Source organism: Megalops cyprinoides, chromosome 8 (assembly GCF_013368585.1).
Source record: "Megalops cyprinoides isolate fMegCyp1 chromosome 8, fMegCyp1.pri, whole genome shotgun sequence".
Classification (NCBI taxonomy): domain Eukaryota; kingdom Metazoa; phylum Chordata; class Actinopteri; order Elopiformes; family Megalopidae; genus Megalops; species Megalops cyprinoides.
In genome coordinates, this window is record NC_050590.1 from 37,358,014 (window position 1) to 37,377,414 (window position 19,401).

Consider the following 19,401-nt stretch of genomic DNA (forward strand, 5'->3'; position numbering starts at 1 on the left):
GACCTTGTGTTCCACATCAGAGTCTTGAGGGCCTGCCACTGGTTCAACGAACAGACTGACATCTCCAGTCTGCACCAAACCTGTCTAACACCCCCCCCCCCCCCCCGCCAAAACAGGAGAGACAGGTATTATACACAGGCACAGATGTACACACATAGCTCAGGATTTACACACACACACAACTTAATACAAAGACATACAATTTTACACACAGACATGCAAGAGTTACCACATACACAAACAGAGAGAGAGCTCAGAATTTACACACATACTGCCCAGAAATTACACATCCTCGTGTAAGAATTTACACACACAGAACTCTGAAATTACATACACACACAGCTCACAATTCACGTATTACACACATTACAAAATTACAGTCCTCCATAATTAAACCCAGGCAGCTCAGAAACTAAGCCAACACAACTAACACATACTAACACAGCTAACACATACTAATCCAGCATCAATTTATTTTCCATTGGCAAGACAAACTATGAACCACAGATAAACAGTAGAGTTTGGTATATCGGCCATGAATTTTTTGGCTTCTGCGAAAGTCAATGTGTTTTCTAATCAGCACCTTAGCTTCTGTTGTAATTTAGCACTGTGACGGGACGGCGAGCAGCAAACAGGTGACAATAACAGAGACTGGGGTGAATGAAGACAAGACGTTTAATAGTGCTATACAATGAACAAGACAAAGAAATAACTATTTACAATAATGAATAAATAACACCGGGCAATTGTTCCCAGGTGCCTCCTTCTCTTACTGGCTTACAGAGTCTATATTCTCCTACAGCCTCTCTCAAATGACAGAACTTGGGTGCCTACATAGTGTGAGCCCCACCCTGGACTAACCCACTACCTGGGTCAAAATATTAAAATCAATTACATGAATAGAGCACAAAATTATGACAATAATTCATCCCATAATGAAATACACACATTCCATTGACAATCCCACGTTTTCCTTCAAATAAACATACTGCGGGATAAACTTTACATTGGCAGCACAACCTCCCCCTTCCGCGTTCCAACAGATGGAAACTACGCTACCCATAGTGCTATATAATTCCCATGACCAGTGTACGCACTCCTTTTGCCTGTTCCTGGCGGCAGTTCTAACCCACAGGTGAGTCGTTTAAACTTAATTGCCATTATCACATTTCGTCTTAAAGTAGCACTCATAATTGCCTGGCTGTAATATTAGCAAACGCGATTGCTTGTTTTCGTGTGCAACCGAAAGCAAGCGTTCATGTTCGCTGCATTATAGTTTTAGTAAACTCCGAGCAACAACAAACAATCCAACAATACTATACATTGTTGCAACAATCCTCTTTCCTTTTTCAGGACTGAACACAACACTGCTAGCCAAAGAAATAAACCGATGCAATTTAAACAGAGTCCGTGTATCATTTTAACATTACGCAAAATACATCCATTGCCGCACTCCCCCGCTTCCTCATAGTGAGGTGGATGCACATGTTTGTGCAGAGAATTCTTTCTTCGCCACAAGCACACATGATCTGTTGCTGGCTATTCTGTAATCGATGCTGAAATCCACAGTTGCTGTGGGACTGTGTTGATCTCAATTCAAACATCAAAGTGAATGGACCAGAGCCTGAACATCTGTGCTTTTTTGCAGCACCTGGAGAGTCTCCATGCTGCCGTACAAGCTGGTAGCACTCTCTAGAGCAGTGTGATAACAAAGCAGCCTTGTCAGTTCATCTTTAATTATAATCCTCTCCAAATGGAAGGTGCATGGTTATCTGCTCCATACTAGACAGCCACTGATGGGAAGAATTAATCCTGTCCCTGTCTGTCCCTTAGGCCAGCCTAACCCAACAGGGTGCAAAAGTCAAATAGGGAGAATAGAATAGAATAGAATATATCTTTATTGTCTACCAGGGTGGAAATTTGTCTTCGGCTCACCAAACACAAGAACAACAACATAAGAAACAGACAGGCAGTTAATAAAACAAACACATAGACAAGGTCATATTACACATTTAAAAAAATGTTAATGTCTGTGGCTTGAATCTTATCAGTCACTTGTAGAGTTATGAATATTGATGGCACTTGGGATGAAGGACTTCTTAAATACACTTTTATTTGCCAGAGGGACTCTATAGTGCCTCCTGGAGTTCAAAGGCTTGAACTGGCTGAAGAGAGGATGGGCGCTATCTGCCAGGATACTCCTCGCATTCTTCTTTGCCCTTTCTATAAAAAGTTGAGTTAAGGGCTTCTGGGGTTTTCCAACTATTTTGCTTGACATTGACACAATTCTAGAAAGTTTATTCTTAAATCTACAATTTAGGTGACCATACCAGGCAGGAAGATGAAAAAGTTGAAACACTCAACAATAGTTTTGGTCTGCTGAGAGGGAAGCAGGTCACTAAACATATACCCTACACCCCAACTCTCATCCAGGGCACTGACTGAAACCCAGCATGAGCACCAGGAGGACTTCAGATTGTTTGCAAGATGGGTGTGGTGAGATGTGACTCCTAGTGCAACTTTTAAACCCAGTGTGGACACAGGCCATGAGCAGCACTGTAACAGATCACAGAGCAGGGTTGTGAATTGCCTCCTCCTCCTCAGACACACACTGCATGCTCCAACTTACACAGATTGCCATGGACAACACACTCAGGGCCTGCTGGGACAATGTGAGTGTGCAGGGCCGGCCCGATGCATAAGCCAACTAAGCGGCTTAGGGCCCCCGTGGCCAGCAGGGGGTCCCCAAGAGTGCTTGAAATGTCACACAAGAGAGCTTGAAATGTTTTGTTTTTTTTTGTGACATATTTAGGGTTGTCAAAATACCGTGTTAATTTCGATTAATTAAATATAGAAAAAATAACGCGGCAAAAAAACTAACGCAGATTACACTCTGTGATGCCCCTTGACCCCCTACCTCACTGTGCATTTAAGCAATATCACATGAGAGGGAGTGCTGTTATACTGAATCTCAGCACAGCTGCAATTCAGTCGTAGGTACGAGGCTGCAAGCCAAGTGATAATCACAGCCGTGCTGATATTCAGCATAACAGCACTCCCTCTGGTGTGATATTGCTTTTATGCAACACTTCTACAAAGAAGGCTGTTCATCAAGCAATGATAATTTGAGACAACAAATTATGTTTTTTTTGTCGTCTATTTGGCTCCGCTGACAAAAATACTTCCTTCAGTATTACATTTACACCTGTTGTCAAGCAACACATAAAGTTTTTTGACTGCAGGTTAGTTAGCTAGCTAGCTTCCTGCTTTTTATCATACACGAAAAGGCTAGCTAGCCACTTTCTTTCATACCCTACAGCAGGCTCGCCAGCTACTTTTTATCATACACATAAAGGCTAGCTATACGGTAGGCAAGCAAGCCACTTTAATCATAGCCCATTACAGGCTAGCGAGCAACTTTTTAGCATACATGGATGGGCTAGATATACGGTAGGCTTGCTAGCTAGAGCTTATTTATCATACCCAACTGCAGGCTAGCTAGGTTCTTTTATATCATACACGGAAACGTATCCACATTACATACCAAGGATGTGCATCTCCATCACTGAGGCAGATGCGATACACATCTCGATGCATTGCCAACAATCCGATACATTAAAGACACATATGAAGCAACTACTAACGCGATATGATATGATTCACCCCTATTGTGATGCAGTGCCATTCGACACTATTTGATTCAACACAATGCAATTAAATGGGATACGATGGGATGCAAAAGTATATGATGCTATGCAATTCAATATGGTACAGATAGTTTTATTTTATTTCTTTGGTTCTTCTTAAGCAGACAGCAAATCATAAATTAACTAAAAAAAGTGCCATTTTTACCTCACATATTTGTTTTGTGCTGCTTGTGTACTTTATAGCGGCATGGCATATTTTGAATTTGCATGTGTCTTGTGAAATTGTCCATCTCTCTTGAAAAATCAGAAGTGTCACCAAACATTTGAGTTGTAGCACTTCAGTGGAACGTGCAGCTCTTCCTCCACGATGATCTCCGACTTGCCCGGACACGCCTCCAACTCACACAAGACTTGGCCGAGAGACTTCACGAGAATTGGCCACTGACAGCAATGGAGATGAGAGAGTGCACTTGAGAAACAGTTTAGAGAGAAGGAATCAATCTAAATATAAAATTATTGGTCACATTTCTATATAATAAAGGCATAGGACCTCTACTAATAATTATATATAAATAAATCGGATTTTACCGATGCAGAGATATTAGAAACAATGCATCCCGAGTTCATCCCAAATTGTATCCGGTGCAAACTTTTTTAATCGGGGCAAGCGCATTGTGAAATTTTATGCCGGTGCACTGATGCGAAATGGTGAATCTTACCATCCCTATTTTATACTATATATATCCACCATACATTACTGTTGGTCTATGTTGCCTAACTAATTTTAGTTTAGTTTTTTGGCATCTAAAATATGACACATTGACAATCATTACAATGTCAAGGATAAAATGAGAAACTTATGGACTCATCTCCATCATTGTTCTTGCTGAAACATTTCTGATTTTTTTATTTTGTCAATTCATTATGCAATATTTTTGATTGTTATGGCCATTGAACAGTGAAAAAATGTTCTGAATGTATGGGAAATAAAAGAGATGTTGACCTTTAAAGTTTATGCTGTCTGTTATCATTGATGCAGTCATCTACCAAAATCCATTTGAATTGAAATATTTTTAAATGCTTCTACCGGCAAATATTGATATATGCAATTAATTTAGATTAAGCATGAAATTAATTAGATTTTTTTTTTAATTGTTTGACAGCCATTATTATATTGTGTCAATGGTAATCATACAAAAATGCAATATTATGTTAACAATAGTCAATAGTATTGGCGGTGATGAGGCAGTGGGGGGCCCCATAAAGGCTTGGGCCGGCCCTGTGAGTTTATGTGAGTGTCTTTCTTGGTTTTTTCCAACCAATTGCCCTGGCATAATTGCTCTAATTCGTTAATAACCTGTACACATTTTGGCTGGTAAATTTCCCACATTGCACTCCAGTAAAACGTTTGAGTATTAGATAAACATGCCGTATTCTAAATGTTCCACTATTCAAATATTATTCCATGAGATAACTAATCCTGGATCAGTATTCAAATGCTTGCTGATTAACAAAAAATCTCATCATTAATTATGAAATAAATCCTAGACACCCCTAATAATTCACTACTACTATTCATTTTCTCTCCTTAAAGAGAGAATGAATGCAAGTGAAGTGAATCATTGTTTACGCAGTAGGAACTTGATAAATAAATCTTATCAATATTCTTTGATTACTAAATAATCTTATCAATATTCATTAATTAACCCTGAATAAAAAAGCAGACAATTTAGTAATGCTGAGATCTCTGAGGTGTACAAAACAGTCTCCCAAATGAACCTTTTTTGTTACCTAAAACTTTAGAAGACACAAAATGATCCACACACAGGACTACAATCACAGGACCAAACACCCCAGCTCAGCTGAAGAAGAGCAGAGGGCAGAATAACCCCCACCCCCACCCCTTGAACCTCTGTCATGACCGTGTCTGTCTCCCAAATGGGACCTCGGAGTCCCACACAAAGCCACAGCAAAACAGTCGCCTAGACACAGCTATTGTAATGATGTGGCTCTCAGGATCTGAGACCCAGAGCACTAAAGAGGACAGCCTGAAAGAGACAGCAAATTTGATCTTACTTTGCTTCCATCTTACAAGACAACATTGCTCCATTATTAGCTCCTGGTGGTAAAATCCTTCACAGGTAAGTATGTATGTATGTATTTCATTTTCAGAATTATAATTCTGTAAAGTAAAGTATTCCCTGTACATTAAATCACACACAATTGGGTCCCTCGACTGCATGTGAACTTTTGAAGTGTACCTAACTTAGGACTGGGTGGTATGGCCTAAAATTTATATCACGGTATAATCTGAAGCACGGACGGTAACGGTATATTCATTTTTCTTAAAATTTCTATATATGATTCTGATGGGGTAAAGCACTGGTAAGGAAACTGCATGGCAGCTATTATTGTACTCAACTGTATTACTAAGACATATTTCACATAGTACAGAGGTATTTTAATCGAGCACCTTTGGGATGAACTGGAACAACATCAGTGCCTGACCTCATAAATGCTCTACAGAATGAATGGGTACAAATTCCCACAGAAACACTCCAAAATCTTGTGGAAAGCCTTCCAAAAAGAGTGGAAGCTGTTATAGCTGCAAAAGGGGGACCAACTCTGTAGCGAAGGGCGAGAGCAGTCACCCCACCCGGCCTCAAACCCAGGTCTACGGGGTACCAACCATGCCACTTTGACCGTGACTCCAAAGAGCCAGGCTCGTTGGTATGGCAGTCAGAGTGCATACTCAACTGTAGTGACAGCACTCCGTCACACTGCCCTCCCCTTCGGGAAGCGAGCCCATGCGCTTCACACACCATGGCGTCCCTCACGCATTCCCCTGCCGTACTTCTCCCATCCCAGGGTGCCCCACTCACTAGTGCTTCACCCATCTCTGGGGTCCCTCACACTGTGCGAGATGAGATGAGCCCGAACGCCGTGTTCACCTGCATGCGCACACTAATTTCCCCTCATCCCTAGCACTTGGCCTATGAGGACGTCCTATCCATAAAAATCCATACCGTAGGGCAAATTCATACCGGTGTACTTTCTATACCGTTTATACCGTCCACCCCTAATTCAACTGCATATTTCATTTTCCATTATGTTTGTTGAGGAGCAAATACCTCGCCACCTGCTGCAATATACAGTGCCTTGAAAAAGCATTCAGCCCCAAACTCTTTTTTCACACAAATGATATCCACAACCTGAGATTTGGACTAATTAGACTGAGATTTTTTTTTTATTTGTGAATCACTCAACCCCCCAAAAAAAGAAATTATAAACTAATAATGAATAAAAAAATCAAGAACTGAACAATTAATAAGAATTCATCCCCCTTCTTTTGTACTTGGTTGAAACACCTTTTGCAGCTATTCCAGACATCAGTCTTCTTGGATAAGTCTCTATTAATTTTATGTGAAGGAGCAAAATTAGCCCAATCCTCTTTGCAGAATTGCTCAAGCTGTACCAGGTTAGTTGAGTGGTGGTTGACAGCAATTTTGAGGTCTTTCCACAGATATGCGATGGGGTTAGGGAAAGGGCTCTGACTGGGCCACTCAAGTACATCAATTTTCTTCATTTTAAGCCAATACAGCATTGCTCTGGCAGTGTGCTTTGGGTTGTTGTCCTGCTGAAACACAAACTTCCTCCCTAGATTACACTGTCTGGCAGAGGGGAGTAGGTTTTAACACTAGCTGATGTGCAGTGTTAGCCTCACGCCACACATACCACTTAGTGTTTGAGCCAAAAAGTTCCACTTTAGTCTCACCAGACCACAAGACATTCTGCCATATCTTTGTAGTATCTTCCAAGTGACATTTTGAGAAGTCTTTGTGGGCAAGCATGGGCTTGTTTTTTTTTTTTTTTAGCAAGGGCTTCTTCTTTGCTACTCTTCCATAATGGCCCTTTTGTGCAATAGCTTGGAGATTGTTGAGTTATGGACATCATTTTCAGTTACAGCCACTGACTTTTGTAGCTTGGTTAGAGTGACAGTTGGCATCACAGGAGCCTCCCCCCCTAGCCTAAGTTTAGGGGGGTGGCCTGCCCTAGGCAATATGGCTGTGGTTCCATATTTATTCCACTTATTTTCAGAGCCTTTGAAATGTTCTTGTATCCTTCCCCACAATTATATCCCTAACTTGCTTTGAATGCTCTTTTCTCTTCATTTTGATTTGTTCAATGGAAAATCAAACTATACTGTTTGACTTTATAGAGAGGGAATTTATGCTCATGAAGTAATTCAAAACAGGCGATCCACTAATTTCCAGCACAGATAGAGACCATCAACAAATTGGATGACTTTATAAAACAATATCTTGCACCTGCACAAGGTTAGCCTTGTAAATGCAAAGAGCATGAATACTTTTTAAATCTCAAAGTTTAAGTTTTATTTCTTTTTCAAAATTTTGGAAGGATGTGGACGGTTCTTTTGATTTGTCATGACGTACAATAGCCTAATGTGTAGACCAGATGGAAAAATATATTACTTTAATATATTTCCAATATGGAATCTGAGACAATAATTTCTGGAAAGTTGCTAAGGCACTGTATATATAAAACATATTTTCACGTCACAAGTGACCAGGAGAAGACAGGTAGCATGTTTCCGTGTTCGGTAGGAACAATAATCGGAGTAGCCACTATGCACCCCCTGATCTGTAGCCTACATGGACAGGACATACTGAATTCTGATTATGAGATTTGCGCGGCCAAATGATAAAAATACTAGTGGATCTGCGTAGCGCCTGTTTTATACTAACCCTTTTGATGAAGCAATATATCGTCCCACTGCCGGAGAGCAGGAGGAAATGAAGTGTAGCCTACTGTTCTATCTTTAAGCGTTTCAAAATAAAAAGCAAGGTAATCATATACTACTAAGCAGATACTACTCAATTTCCAGGCTATTCAATGTATACGCTGAACTAACGATTGGCGTGTTTAAAGTGAAAAGGAAAAAAGGGTTTACCAAACCGCCGCCGCAAGTGGAAAATGATGCGAAAGAGTTGGTGTGATTGAGAATTCGTCCGGTGTAGAAACACAGATGATTATCGGAAATATGGGTCAGCCGCGTCGTCCCTTTCTCGTCCTTTTCTTCGATGACAAAGCCTTCGGAAAGAAATCTGACATCTCTTTTGAGGTGTAAATACAGCTCTGTACCGAAAGCCGGCAACAGAAGAAACAAGTTGTCCTCCTTAGAACGGCGTGTACTGTAGTGGCTGCGTCCTCGACCGCTTCGCCCAAACGCGTTCTGCTGCCGGTGAACCGCCTCCTTGGTTACCGCCAACGGCACAACCAGATCTGTCTCATCCCAAGTGTCCGCTATTCAAATGGAAAAGACAAGCAGTGTTTGGGAGAGTCTAAACTTTCACGTACACAACGCCAGTTAAATTATGCGTTCCAGACAATGATACTTTTTAAAGTTCCGTTTTTTCTTGCTGCTGTCATGAAATCTATTCACGCAAGTGAGGAGTGTCAAGACGCCGTCTTCGACTCACTTTGTAGCTCCAGTGAATCCACCCACTCAATTCATTCGTATTATTTTGTACCTCTTTGTTGTTATTGTTATGTTCTTACAGACACAACGGACGCAAGAATGGCCTGCATCACTTACTTTCTTACACGGTTTGGGGTCCATTTTAGATTACCTTTTAACATTAACCTTTAGTCTTAACGTCCCGGGTTATCTTTTTTTGACGTGCACGGCGTTGAGTAAAGATTGCTACAGTACATGCATGTGCTTACTACTGTTAAATTATCTTTTGAAAACACTGAATGGCACTAGAGTAATAACGCAAGTATTCGCTCTCTACCTTAAAAAAGTACGGGATCTCACCTGACACAGCCCTCAGCGCGACGCTGAAGAGAAGAGAAGACAGCAAGACCTGGAGAGCACAGCTGTCGCTCATGGTAACTGAGACCCTCCGTTTAAGAGCGGACAATGAACAGGCTTCCTAAGAAATCCTAGACCGCAAAGTGCATTTCCAAAACTTCCTACAGTTATCACCAAAACTAGACTAACTGAACTTGAAACCAATAACACACCTCTCTGGGTCGGGACCGCCTCTTCTCTTAAGGGATTGGTTAGAAAACGTTACGAAAAGGACCTCTGATATTTAGAGTCGACCGTTTTATCATCAGTCTTTGCAGTGAGTGGTGACCGTTCACGTGGTTTTAGTGCAGTGAGATTAACTGAACTATGGGGGTGTTCTTATCATCCAGTACCATCAAGATGTAATCATAATCTTTACACTCTCTAAATTAATTTTCTCTTCGTGTGACAAACAGCAATTGCAGTCAAGATGTCAAGAAGAACTTTAACCACTTCAAGAAAAAAAAATGCATATAGTACAGGTCCCCACCATGATGTTATACATGGGAATATAATCTTAATTGGTTGATCAGATTAAGCATAAACATGGGGCTAAAGTCAAAGCGATTCCACAATACTCCTCTCAGTGAAATTCTCTTGACAAGCAGGTAATAGGTGGGATCACTCAGAATCAATGGCAGAAGTCTGTTAACGGTGTTTGGGGACACAGAGTTAGGAATGGAGGGGAGAGCAATTAGCATAGGCATTGCATAGGATATTAATTTTACATGTACAATATGTTGGCTTCCAAGACCCTACCTCTCCAACACATAAATAAGATGGTCTCTATTTAATAATGCTGTTGGTGTATTGGGTTTATTGTTCTAGTAGCTATGGATGATGTTTAAAAAAAAAACACAATCAAAAGCCAATCAGATGAGCCCATTGGGCACAGCACACATTGCACAAAACAAAGAAGGCCTGATTAAAGCCTGATCTCCTGATTCAAACAAACTCAAATCATAATATGTAGACTCAAAGGAGTTACAGCTTGTCTTGTTTGATATATTACTATGTAGGGATTCAGTATCATGTTTAAATCCTCAGGGGCAGTTTCTTGAAAGATGAGAGAAACTCGTGGCTGGCTTTATTTTATATAGCCAGAAAATAATTAGAAAACTTATGCAAAGCAGACTTAAAGATGACATGCAGCCAGCAAGCAGTAAGTTTTGATTTTTGAAGGTTGTGATTTTTTGAGAAACTGAGGGCCAAAAGAGGATCTGCATTAAACTGGCAGTGCACCATGACATAAATTATGATTATCAGGTATAGCCTTTCTTCTTTCTTTCAATATTTGTGTGACAAGCAGGAGCTTTATGTGTCATAGAGTGATATTCTTTGAGAAGCTTGTTACAGTAGATGGGGAAGGGTGGACTGAGGCAGAAACTCAGGTTGCCGAAAGAATGCATTTTCTTTTATTAGTTGTTTCTCTTGGTTTATCCATGCATACTCAACGTGTGTTTAGTGGCCTTGTCACCACGTGACACTTTGCAAAGACTGGACTTTATTCAAATAGGGTTATGACAGACTGTGACATATCCAGTCAGTGATGCCAAACTAGAATTACAGGAACTCCATGTTACTGTATGGATCTAATTTACTTTGGGATACATGTCAGTATATATATCAGACTGCATCTAAAACTAATCTTCCACTCAATATAGTTTATAATAGACTATGCAGATTTGTTCTTGGCTGTCCTTTCACAACTCATCATCGTACAATGTATGAAACTCTTAATTTGCCCTCTCCCATCATATGAAGACAGCGACATTGGCTCCAGTTTATTTTCAAATGTATACATTTCAATTACCCTCAATATTTAAAACAGTTTATGGTACCTTTTTCCTGATTATCAACTGAGACACTCTATACAGCCCTTTTTTCTGTACCTGCAGTCTCTAAGTAAGTAGCTAAGGAAGCCTTTATGTTTAAAGCTACATCTGATTGGAATAATCTAACACATAAATATTCGGCCTATATCATCTTTCAGCTTGTTCAAAAATTCCCTGTCTTCTTATTATAGTATCAGTTGTACATGTCCATAATAACACCTCTATAATCTATAATTAAGTTATAATTATGTTTTGTTTTATAACTTTATTACTTAATGCTATCACTAACATTAATACCTTTCTATAATCTATGAATGAATGATCCACTTTTATGCTCTGTCTGGAATATGATCTCCTGATTTTGTCTTATTTGATATTTACTGTTTTTTGTTTGTTTGTTTTTTGTCACATTTGGTATTGCCTAATTATCTTGTTATTTTGTTTTGTTGAATGTTTGTCTAATTGTGTCTATATTGTATTATTGTCCTTGAGGACCCCCTCGAAAACGAGATGGTACATCTCAAGGGCTTATTCCTAATAATAATGTTTTAATAACTCCGTGGGAAACCAGGAACAACACATTTTCATTGGCTCTGGGAGCCTAATCCCTGAAGATTGTGGTGAACAGGGCCATCTAGTGGCCATGGTAGTAAACAATACAGAGGACAGGTTGAGTGTATGAAGTATGCTTACTTAACAATACTGTCAGTGGGAAAAATCAAGGATCGTGGGCTAAATCCAAAAAAAAAAAAGTATTAAATTAGATTAATTGTCATACTCTCTATTTCCCCCTCTCTAGGCAAATATGCCTGCAGGGGTTTCTGGTATTCTTTGTTTTCATAACCTCCACGTAAATGTTCTCAAGGCTATATCCAACCATCCTTCACATTTGAAACTGAGCTCACTTCAGTTCATCATCTGTGACAGAATCAGCAAAAAGCCCTGCACACACTTACAATGTTCCAATGAGCCTGATACTCACCAGGCCATGCTTTTATTGGTCAATCAGACTAACTGGCACATTCTTTTATTGATCAGTCAGACTCACTGAAAATGTGGCAAAATTCTCTCTTCATGTCATTTCAAAACCATTCTAGACCCAGAACGTGGCAGTGAAAACAACTGCAAGATATCCAGCATCCCACTGACCACAGAACACAAAAATCTATAACTTGTGAAGGAAAATCAACAGTTGATTAATTTTGATCTTGGATAGCTAAGTTTATTGCATAGAGAAGTTTTACACACGGCTCATAATAATCACATTCATGATAAGGCCCCCTCACTAATAAAGGATGTCTGTCCTTATATGGTCATACAGGGTCTTTTTTCATATTTGACCTCTAAACCATTAAGATCCTTATAGGGAATGATATTGTCAATGAAATTTATCAAAGAATGTCCTTACCAGCATAGACTTAACCCATTAGAGTTTCCTGTTAACGTGTGCTGGTAATTACCATTTGGTTATCTGTGGTCTCTCAGTCAGTGTTGAGGTGAATATGATTTTGTGACACACCATTGTATATTATTGCTTTCAACAGTCTTCATCTAACCACCACAGGTACTGGGAATTTTGGTTGCTCATCTGTATTTTTAACATTTCACAATTTTGTCATTTATGTGTATTTAACATGTGGGGACTCTGAAATGTTCTGTTGCCATAGAAATATAAAGAAACACTTTTCTTTTAGTGTTTTCTTTTTAGTGTCAAATGCTCTGGGTGTATCCAGATTTGGCTGGCAGTCAGAACATGTCTTCTATCAGTCTACATGTGTTTGAAGCAGAACCCTTCAAAAGGGCAAAAGTGACTTTTAATCCACTGATCTACAACAAAAACAGTACTGTGTTTTTAAAAGTCAAAGGGAATTCACACAGAAAATCCATACATTCTTTCCCACATATATGATGTGTCTCCTCTGGTTCATTCTGTGGCTTTCCCTTGAATGCATTAGCTTTAGTTAGTCTCCATATCATTCCTGACTGCAGCAATGTGGTTTCCTTGTTTATAGTCTGCAACGTTACATATTGGTTGGCTGTTACGAGGAACACACCTTCTTTTAAAACTGTGGCCATTACCTGTAGAGCTATCTTTAGAGTTATGTTGTAGCTCATAAAAAGGATAGTCCATCACAAAGGGCTATTCCTATAACACTGAAGACTGAAAAACTGAAAGAATGGATTATTTCCTCTACAGTCACCCTTTGTTCTTGGTCCTGTTGTGGTCTCATGTGCCCTGTTTTAAAGAGTAGTGGAAGATGTATTTCCCAGAACATTGTGTTTAGCAGAGACTGAGTGAGGTGCAGACCAGGATGAAAAGGGACCTCAGTGCCGGAAAGTCACACTGCTCTGGCTGATCTGAGATCAGGCTTTAACCCAGATGGAAAAGCCCATTCTGGCAATACCCGTTTGTTGAATGTGTTTCTCCGCAGATAGATGTGAGGAGGCAGCATAGTGGGGCAGTTTAGCATAATTGTGCATTTTATGATCAAAGCATCAAATTTGGTAGAAAAGCTCATAAAGGTGGTCTGATCAGATTTAGAAATGGAGGCACTTCAAATTTGGCCACCAAATATGGCTTTTCTTAGGTGAAAATGGATTGAAAGCAGAAACTAGCAACTAATTCAATTATATAATCTAATTCTGGGAACATACTCACAAAGGAGGTCCTTAAATACTTAGATATCAGAGATTTACAAATTTGGCCCCTGTAATACCAAATATTACCATATGCAGGTCAATGAATTGAGGTGTAAATTCATGTAGTGTGATCTGAATTAAGAATCATTCAAAAATTTAAATATTGTAGCAAAGGGCGAGAGCAGTCACCCCACCCAGCCTCGAACCCATACTTCTCCCATCCCAGGGTGCCCCACTCACTGGTGCTTCACCCATCTCTGGGGTCCCTCATCCTGTGCTTCACCCATCTCTGGGGTCCCCTCACACACCAGGGTCAAGTAAACCTGGGGGTCCCTCATACGTCTTACATACCGGGCACGCCTCTGATGGACTCGCGGCAAGCCATCCCACTTCTGACACCATTTGTAGCGAAGGGTGACAGCAGTCACCCCACCTGGCCTCAAACCCGGGTCTACAGGGTACCAACCATGCCACTTTGACCGCAACGCCAAAGAGCCAGGCTCTTTGGTATGGCAGTCAGAGCGCATACTCACCTGTAGTGACAGCACTCCATCACAAATATATATACATAATAATAACTGATAAAGACCTTATCTTTGTCTGGACTCTACCCCAGAGCAATTCACCATAGATGAAAAAAAAAGATCCCTCTTTTCAAATAGCTCATAGGGTCACAGAGACACGCAAGCTAATCCACCACGGCAAGGTGCCAGCGCTTTAGGATTAGGATTTTTTTTTTCTTTTTTTCTCTTTTTTGATATGCCCAAGAAACAGAATGAAGAACTAGTGAAGTTAACTTTAACCAACTAGCCCTACCATTTAAAAACTCATCTTAATTTGGTAGCTATACAACAAATATCTCAAACTGCGTTGAAAATTCAAACTGCATCATGCCATTCCTGCAGAACTCCTCTGTTGATTAAGCATATTTTACTGTACTGTCCTGCTCTGCTACCTACCTACCTACTCAAACTGCATTGAGGTCTTCATAGTTTCCGTCACTCTCCCTCACATAAACACAATGCATTTGCATTGGTTACTAGAATGCCTTTATTGTCATTGCACATTGTTGTACAATGAAATTTGCTGTGCAGCCCCTGAGACGGTACATTAACATTCTACACATGTACACACACAAAAACACACAATAGAAAAAAATATATACAAAAGAAAAAAAATATATATATAATAAAAATAAATAAATAGAATAAAAAAGAAGTTGCATATCAAAAGCTACTGTTTTATATTGTACTTTTGCTATTGCACCATGAAGAAATATTATTGCAAAAAGGCAAAAAGTACAACTGTACCAGTATTATTGCACTTATAAACATTATTGCACATTATATACGGATTGTATGGGAATACTATTCCAGTTGTGTGGAGGGGGCGGGGGGTAGTGGGGTCAGTGTTTTATGGAGTTCAGTTCAGTAATGGCTCTGGGGTAAAAGCTGTTTTTGTGCCTGGAAGTGCGGGACTTTAAGGCCCTGTAGCGCCTTCCAGATGGCAGCAGAGAGAAGAGGTGATGGCAGGAGTGAGTTGCATCCTTCAGAATGCTGCTGGCTCTGTGGAGGCAGCGTGATTTGAAGGTGTCTTCCAGTGAGGGCAGTGGGAGTCTGATTATTTTCTGGGCTGTGTTTATGATTCTCTGGAGAGCTCTCCTGTCTGCTGATGTGCAGTTGACATACCATGCTATAATACAGTATTTCAATACACTCTCAACAGAGCAGTGGTAGAAGGACACAAGCAGCTCCGTGGACAAGTTGGTCTTCCTAAGTGCCCTTAAAAAGTATAGCTGCTGTTGAGCTTTCTTGACCAGAGCAGTGGAGTTGACTGTCCATGTGAGGTCCTCTGTGATGTGGGTTCCTAGAAACTTGACGCTAGAAACCCTCTCCACCACTTGTCCTTTGATGTTTAGAGGAGAGAGGTCCTCATGGTGTCTCCTGAAGTCTATGATGAGCTCTTTAGTTTTTTTGATGTTCAGTGATAAGTTATTCTCTGTGCACCATCCTGCCAGTCTGCGGACTTCATCTCTGTAGGCTGTCTCATCCCCATCTGAGATCAATCCCACCACTGTTGTGTCATCTGCAAATTTAATGATTGTCTTTGAGGGATATTTGGGGACGCAGTCATATGTGTAAAGAGAATAGAGGAGGGGACTCAGCACGCAGCCTTGTGGTGTGCCGGTGCTGAAGGTCAGGCTTGGGGAGATGTGGGGGCCAAGTCTGACTGTCTGTGAGCGGTTGGATAGGAAGTCCTTGATCCACATTCACAGTAGTTTACTGAGACCCAGCTCAAGGAGTTTGGTGACCAACCTGCTGGGGACAATAGTGTTGAATGCAGAGCTGTAGTCTATAAAAAGCATCCTCACATATGTCCACTTCTGTTCGAGGTTGGTCAGTGCTGTGTGGAGAGCCGTGGCGATGGCTTCCTCTGTAGATCTGTTTGCTCTGTAGGCATACAGGTGCTGGTCCAGGGTGAGGGGGACGGTGGAATTGATGTGCTTCAAAACCAGTCTTTCAAAGCACTTTGCTATGATGGGTGTGAGTGCCACTGGTCTATAGTCATTCAGACTGCTGATGTTGGTCTGTTTGGGCACTGGTATGATTGTGGCTGATTTCAGACAGGCAGGTACAGTAGCCTGGGAGAGGGACAGGTTGAAGATGTCAGTAAACACCACAAACTGATGGGCGCAGTCTCTGAGCACTCTTCCTGGAATCTCATCAGGCCCTGCAGCCTTCTTAATGTAACGGAGTGCCTGTACCTTTAAGCAGAAGCAACAGCAGCAGTGCGGCGTCGCATCAACTGACGTCACTGTATGCGACACTAGTCATGCTAATTGTTTGCTGTGGGATCCCTTTAAAAGCCCGGCACTGCTGCAGCCAGGTAGGCGATTTGAATTCTGCTCGATTTGGCATTTTGCGTCTTATGCTCCAGTCGCTATCATTGTTGAGCAGTAGTTGGGTGCCCACGTCTCAACCGTGAAGGGCCAAACACTTGGAATATTGCCCTTATCGTGAGTCGCAGTGTGCCGTATTTGGGGTACCACTCAATCGGTGGGTGCGTGTCCTTGTTTAAGTTACCGGCTGCTTTGCTGTGTTGCGGTGTCAGCACTTAGCAACGGGAGTTCACCTCTCTTCGTCTTTGGCCGTGGTGGGTCGCTTACCGGAAGTGCACAAGATCAAGGCCGCATTTTGGTCACCGGCTGCTGTTTTGTCATCAATAACTCGTTTCGTTTTATGACTCTTATTTAGCGAATGCTCTATCACGGCGGCACCGTACGAGGGTGGCCGGAGCATCTGAGTGGTAACGTGTGATCGTGTGTGTTGGTGCGTGTGTGCGTGCAGGTGATTGTGTGAGTTAGTGTTGAGGGCGCTGGGTGTGTGTAGACGTGCTCCGTGTTGGTGTGAGGTGCATGCTCGTGCGTGTGTGTGTGCGTATGGATATCGGGTATGGGGTTTCCTGGTGGGTAGCATGAGGAATGATCTACTGTGGTATTGTATTGTATTGTAAACATAATCTTCTTTGTTAGCTGTCTTGGTTGTTGTTGTTGTTGTTTTCTGTTGTTTATTTTCTGTTTGGGTGTCTTGCGTCTGATGCTAGGCCCCATCTGTGACTAGTCTGCCCTCCTGGGCCCGTGTGCTTCACCTTGACTTTTCACACATTCCAGGATTGGTTAAGGCACCTTGTTGTGCCCGTTGGGGAAGTGTTATGTGTTGTGATTTGTACTGGTGTTATTACCTGTGGCCATAATCGCTATTTGGTTAGCCCTGTGGGCTCAGACCTAACTGGTGGGGCCCTTTTCTGATGTTGTCTTATTATTGTCTTTCTTTTCTTTCCTGGCAGGACTGGGGACATCCAGTAGGGAGGCTTGACACCTGGTGGTGGGTATTTGTGTCTTTGCTCCACCATCATTTGCAGTGTAGTGTCACCGGGGTGTGCAGTGCAGTGTGTGTGTGTAGCCATGTGTGGTCCTTCTGACCCTCCTTCCAGACAAGGTCTCCCTCTGGTAAGCTCCGCTCCTGTTCATACTAGTTTATGTTGTGTCTTCGGTATCCGCTATCGGTACGATATTCCTCTGTGTCTAACTGGGTGTTTAGCCCCACTAATGACAGTGTAACCATCAGACCAATCAAAATAAAGAGTGTATACAATTTTAATAGAACCCTGTCTCTGCTTCATCCTTGCACGAACCTGTGTGCCTTGGTGTGGATTATACAGGAAGCTGGTTGTATTTGGTAACCGGTGGTTAGTTCCTACCAGGCTTATTTCCTACATAGAGATCAGACCTCCAGTAGGTGGCGTAGTCGACACAAAGCTCTAATCATTGCCCCAGCTCCTCTACATTAACATTCACAGTGCTGAGAATTCACCTTACCTCCCGTGTCTGTATGGTAAGTGAGTGACTGGTGGTAGCTGGTGGGGGTGTGGCTACATTGTTCTCTAACCCTTTTACCTCAAAGCGGGCAAAGAAGCAGTTGAGTTCTTCTGCCAGCGAGGCATTGTTGTCTGTAGGTGGGTCTTTGTTGCTCCTGTAATTGGTAATGTGCTGGATGCCCTGCCACACATGTGCTGGATTCCTGTTGGTGAAGTGTCCCTCAATCCTTTTCTTGTATGCGGCTTTAGCACATCTGATGCCTTTCTTCAGGTTGTGTCTGGCAGCACCAGATCTGAAGGCTGCGTTGCGGTTCTTCAAAAGGATCTGGTTCTCCTTTGTCATCCATGGTTTCCTATTTTGGAATACACGGATGCATTTGTTGATGGTGACATTCTCAACACAGGTCCTGATGTAGAAGAGTACTGTTAAGGTGTATACATCCACATCTTGATCAGAGAACAGGTCCCAGTTGGTGTGTTGGAAGCAGTCCTGCAGTTGTAGAGATGCTCCTTCAGGCCAGGTTAACAGTTCTGGTGGTGGGTTTCTGTTTCTTAATAATGGGGCTGTAGGCTGGGGTTAGGAATAGCGATAAGTGATCAGATTGTCCAAGATGTGAGAGGGGTGAGGCTCTGTATCCTTTGGTGATATTGAAATAGACACAGTCCAGCGTGTTTTCCCCTCTAGTTGCACACTTTACATGTTGGTCAAATTTCAGAAGCACAGTCTTCAAATTGGTGTGGTTAAAATCTCCAGCAACAATGAGGACCCCTTCGGCCTATGCATTCTGTTGTTTGTTTATCGCTGTTAGCATGTAGCTGAGTGCTAGGTTAGGTTAGCGTTTGTGTCTGGTGGGATATACACGGCTGTAACAATAACAACAGAAAACTCCCGCGGTAGATAGAAGCGTCGGCACTTCAATGCCAGAAACTCCAGATCAGGTGAGCAGTGCTTGTCAATGATGACAGTGTTTGTGCACCAGTTGTTATTAACGTAAATACACAGGCCACCTCCGTGGCTCTTACCGGA

At 41.7% G+C, this 19,401-nt stretch overlaps 1 protein-coding gene across 1 annotated transcript in view; it reads right to left on the reverse strand.

Moving 5' to 3' along the window:
- The window catches only part of LOC118781686 (A disintegrin and metalloproteinase with thrombospondin motifs 17-like), a 108,461-nt gene extending 89,744 nt beyond the window's left edge, over positions 1–18,717 (reverse strand). Inside the window, exons 1-2 of the mRNA XM_036534687.1 lie at positions 18,446–18,717; positions 9,487–9,509 (exon numbers count right to left, since the gene is read on the reverse strand). Coding sequence (XP_036390580.1) covers positions 9,487–9,509; positions 18,446–18,717 — 295 coding nt within the window. The remainder of the gene's footprint in view (positions 1–9,486; positions 9,510–18,445) is intronic.
- Between the last annotated feature and the right edge of the window lie 684 nt (positions 18,718–19,401).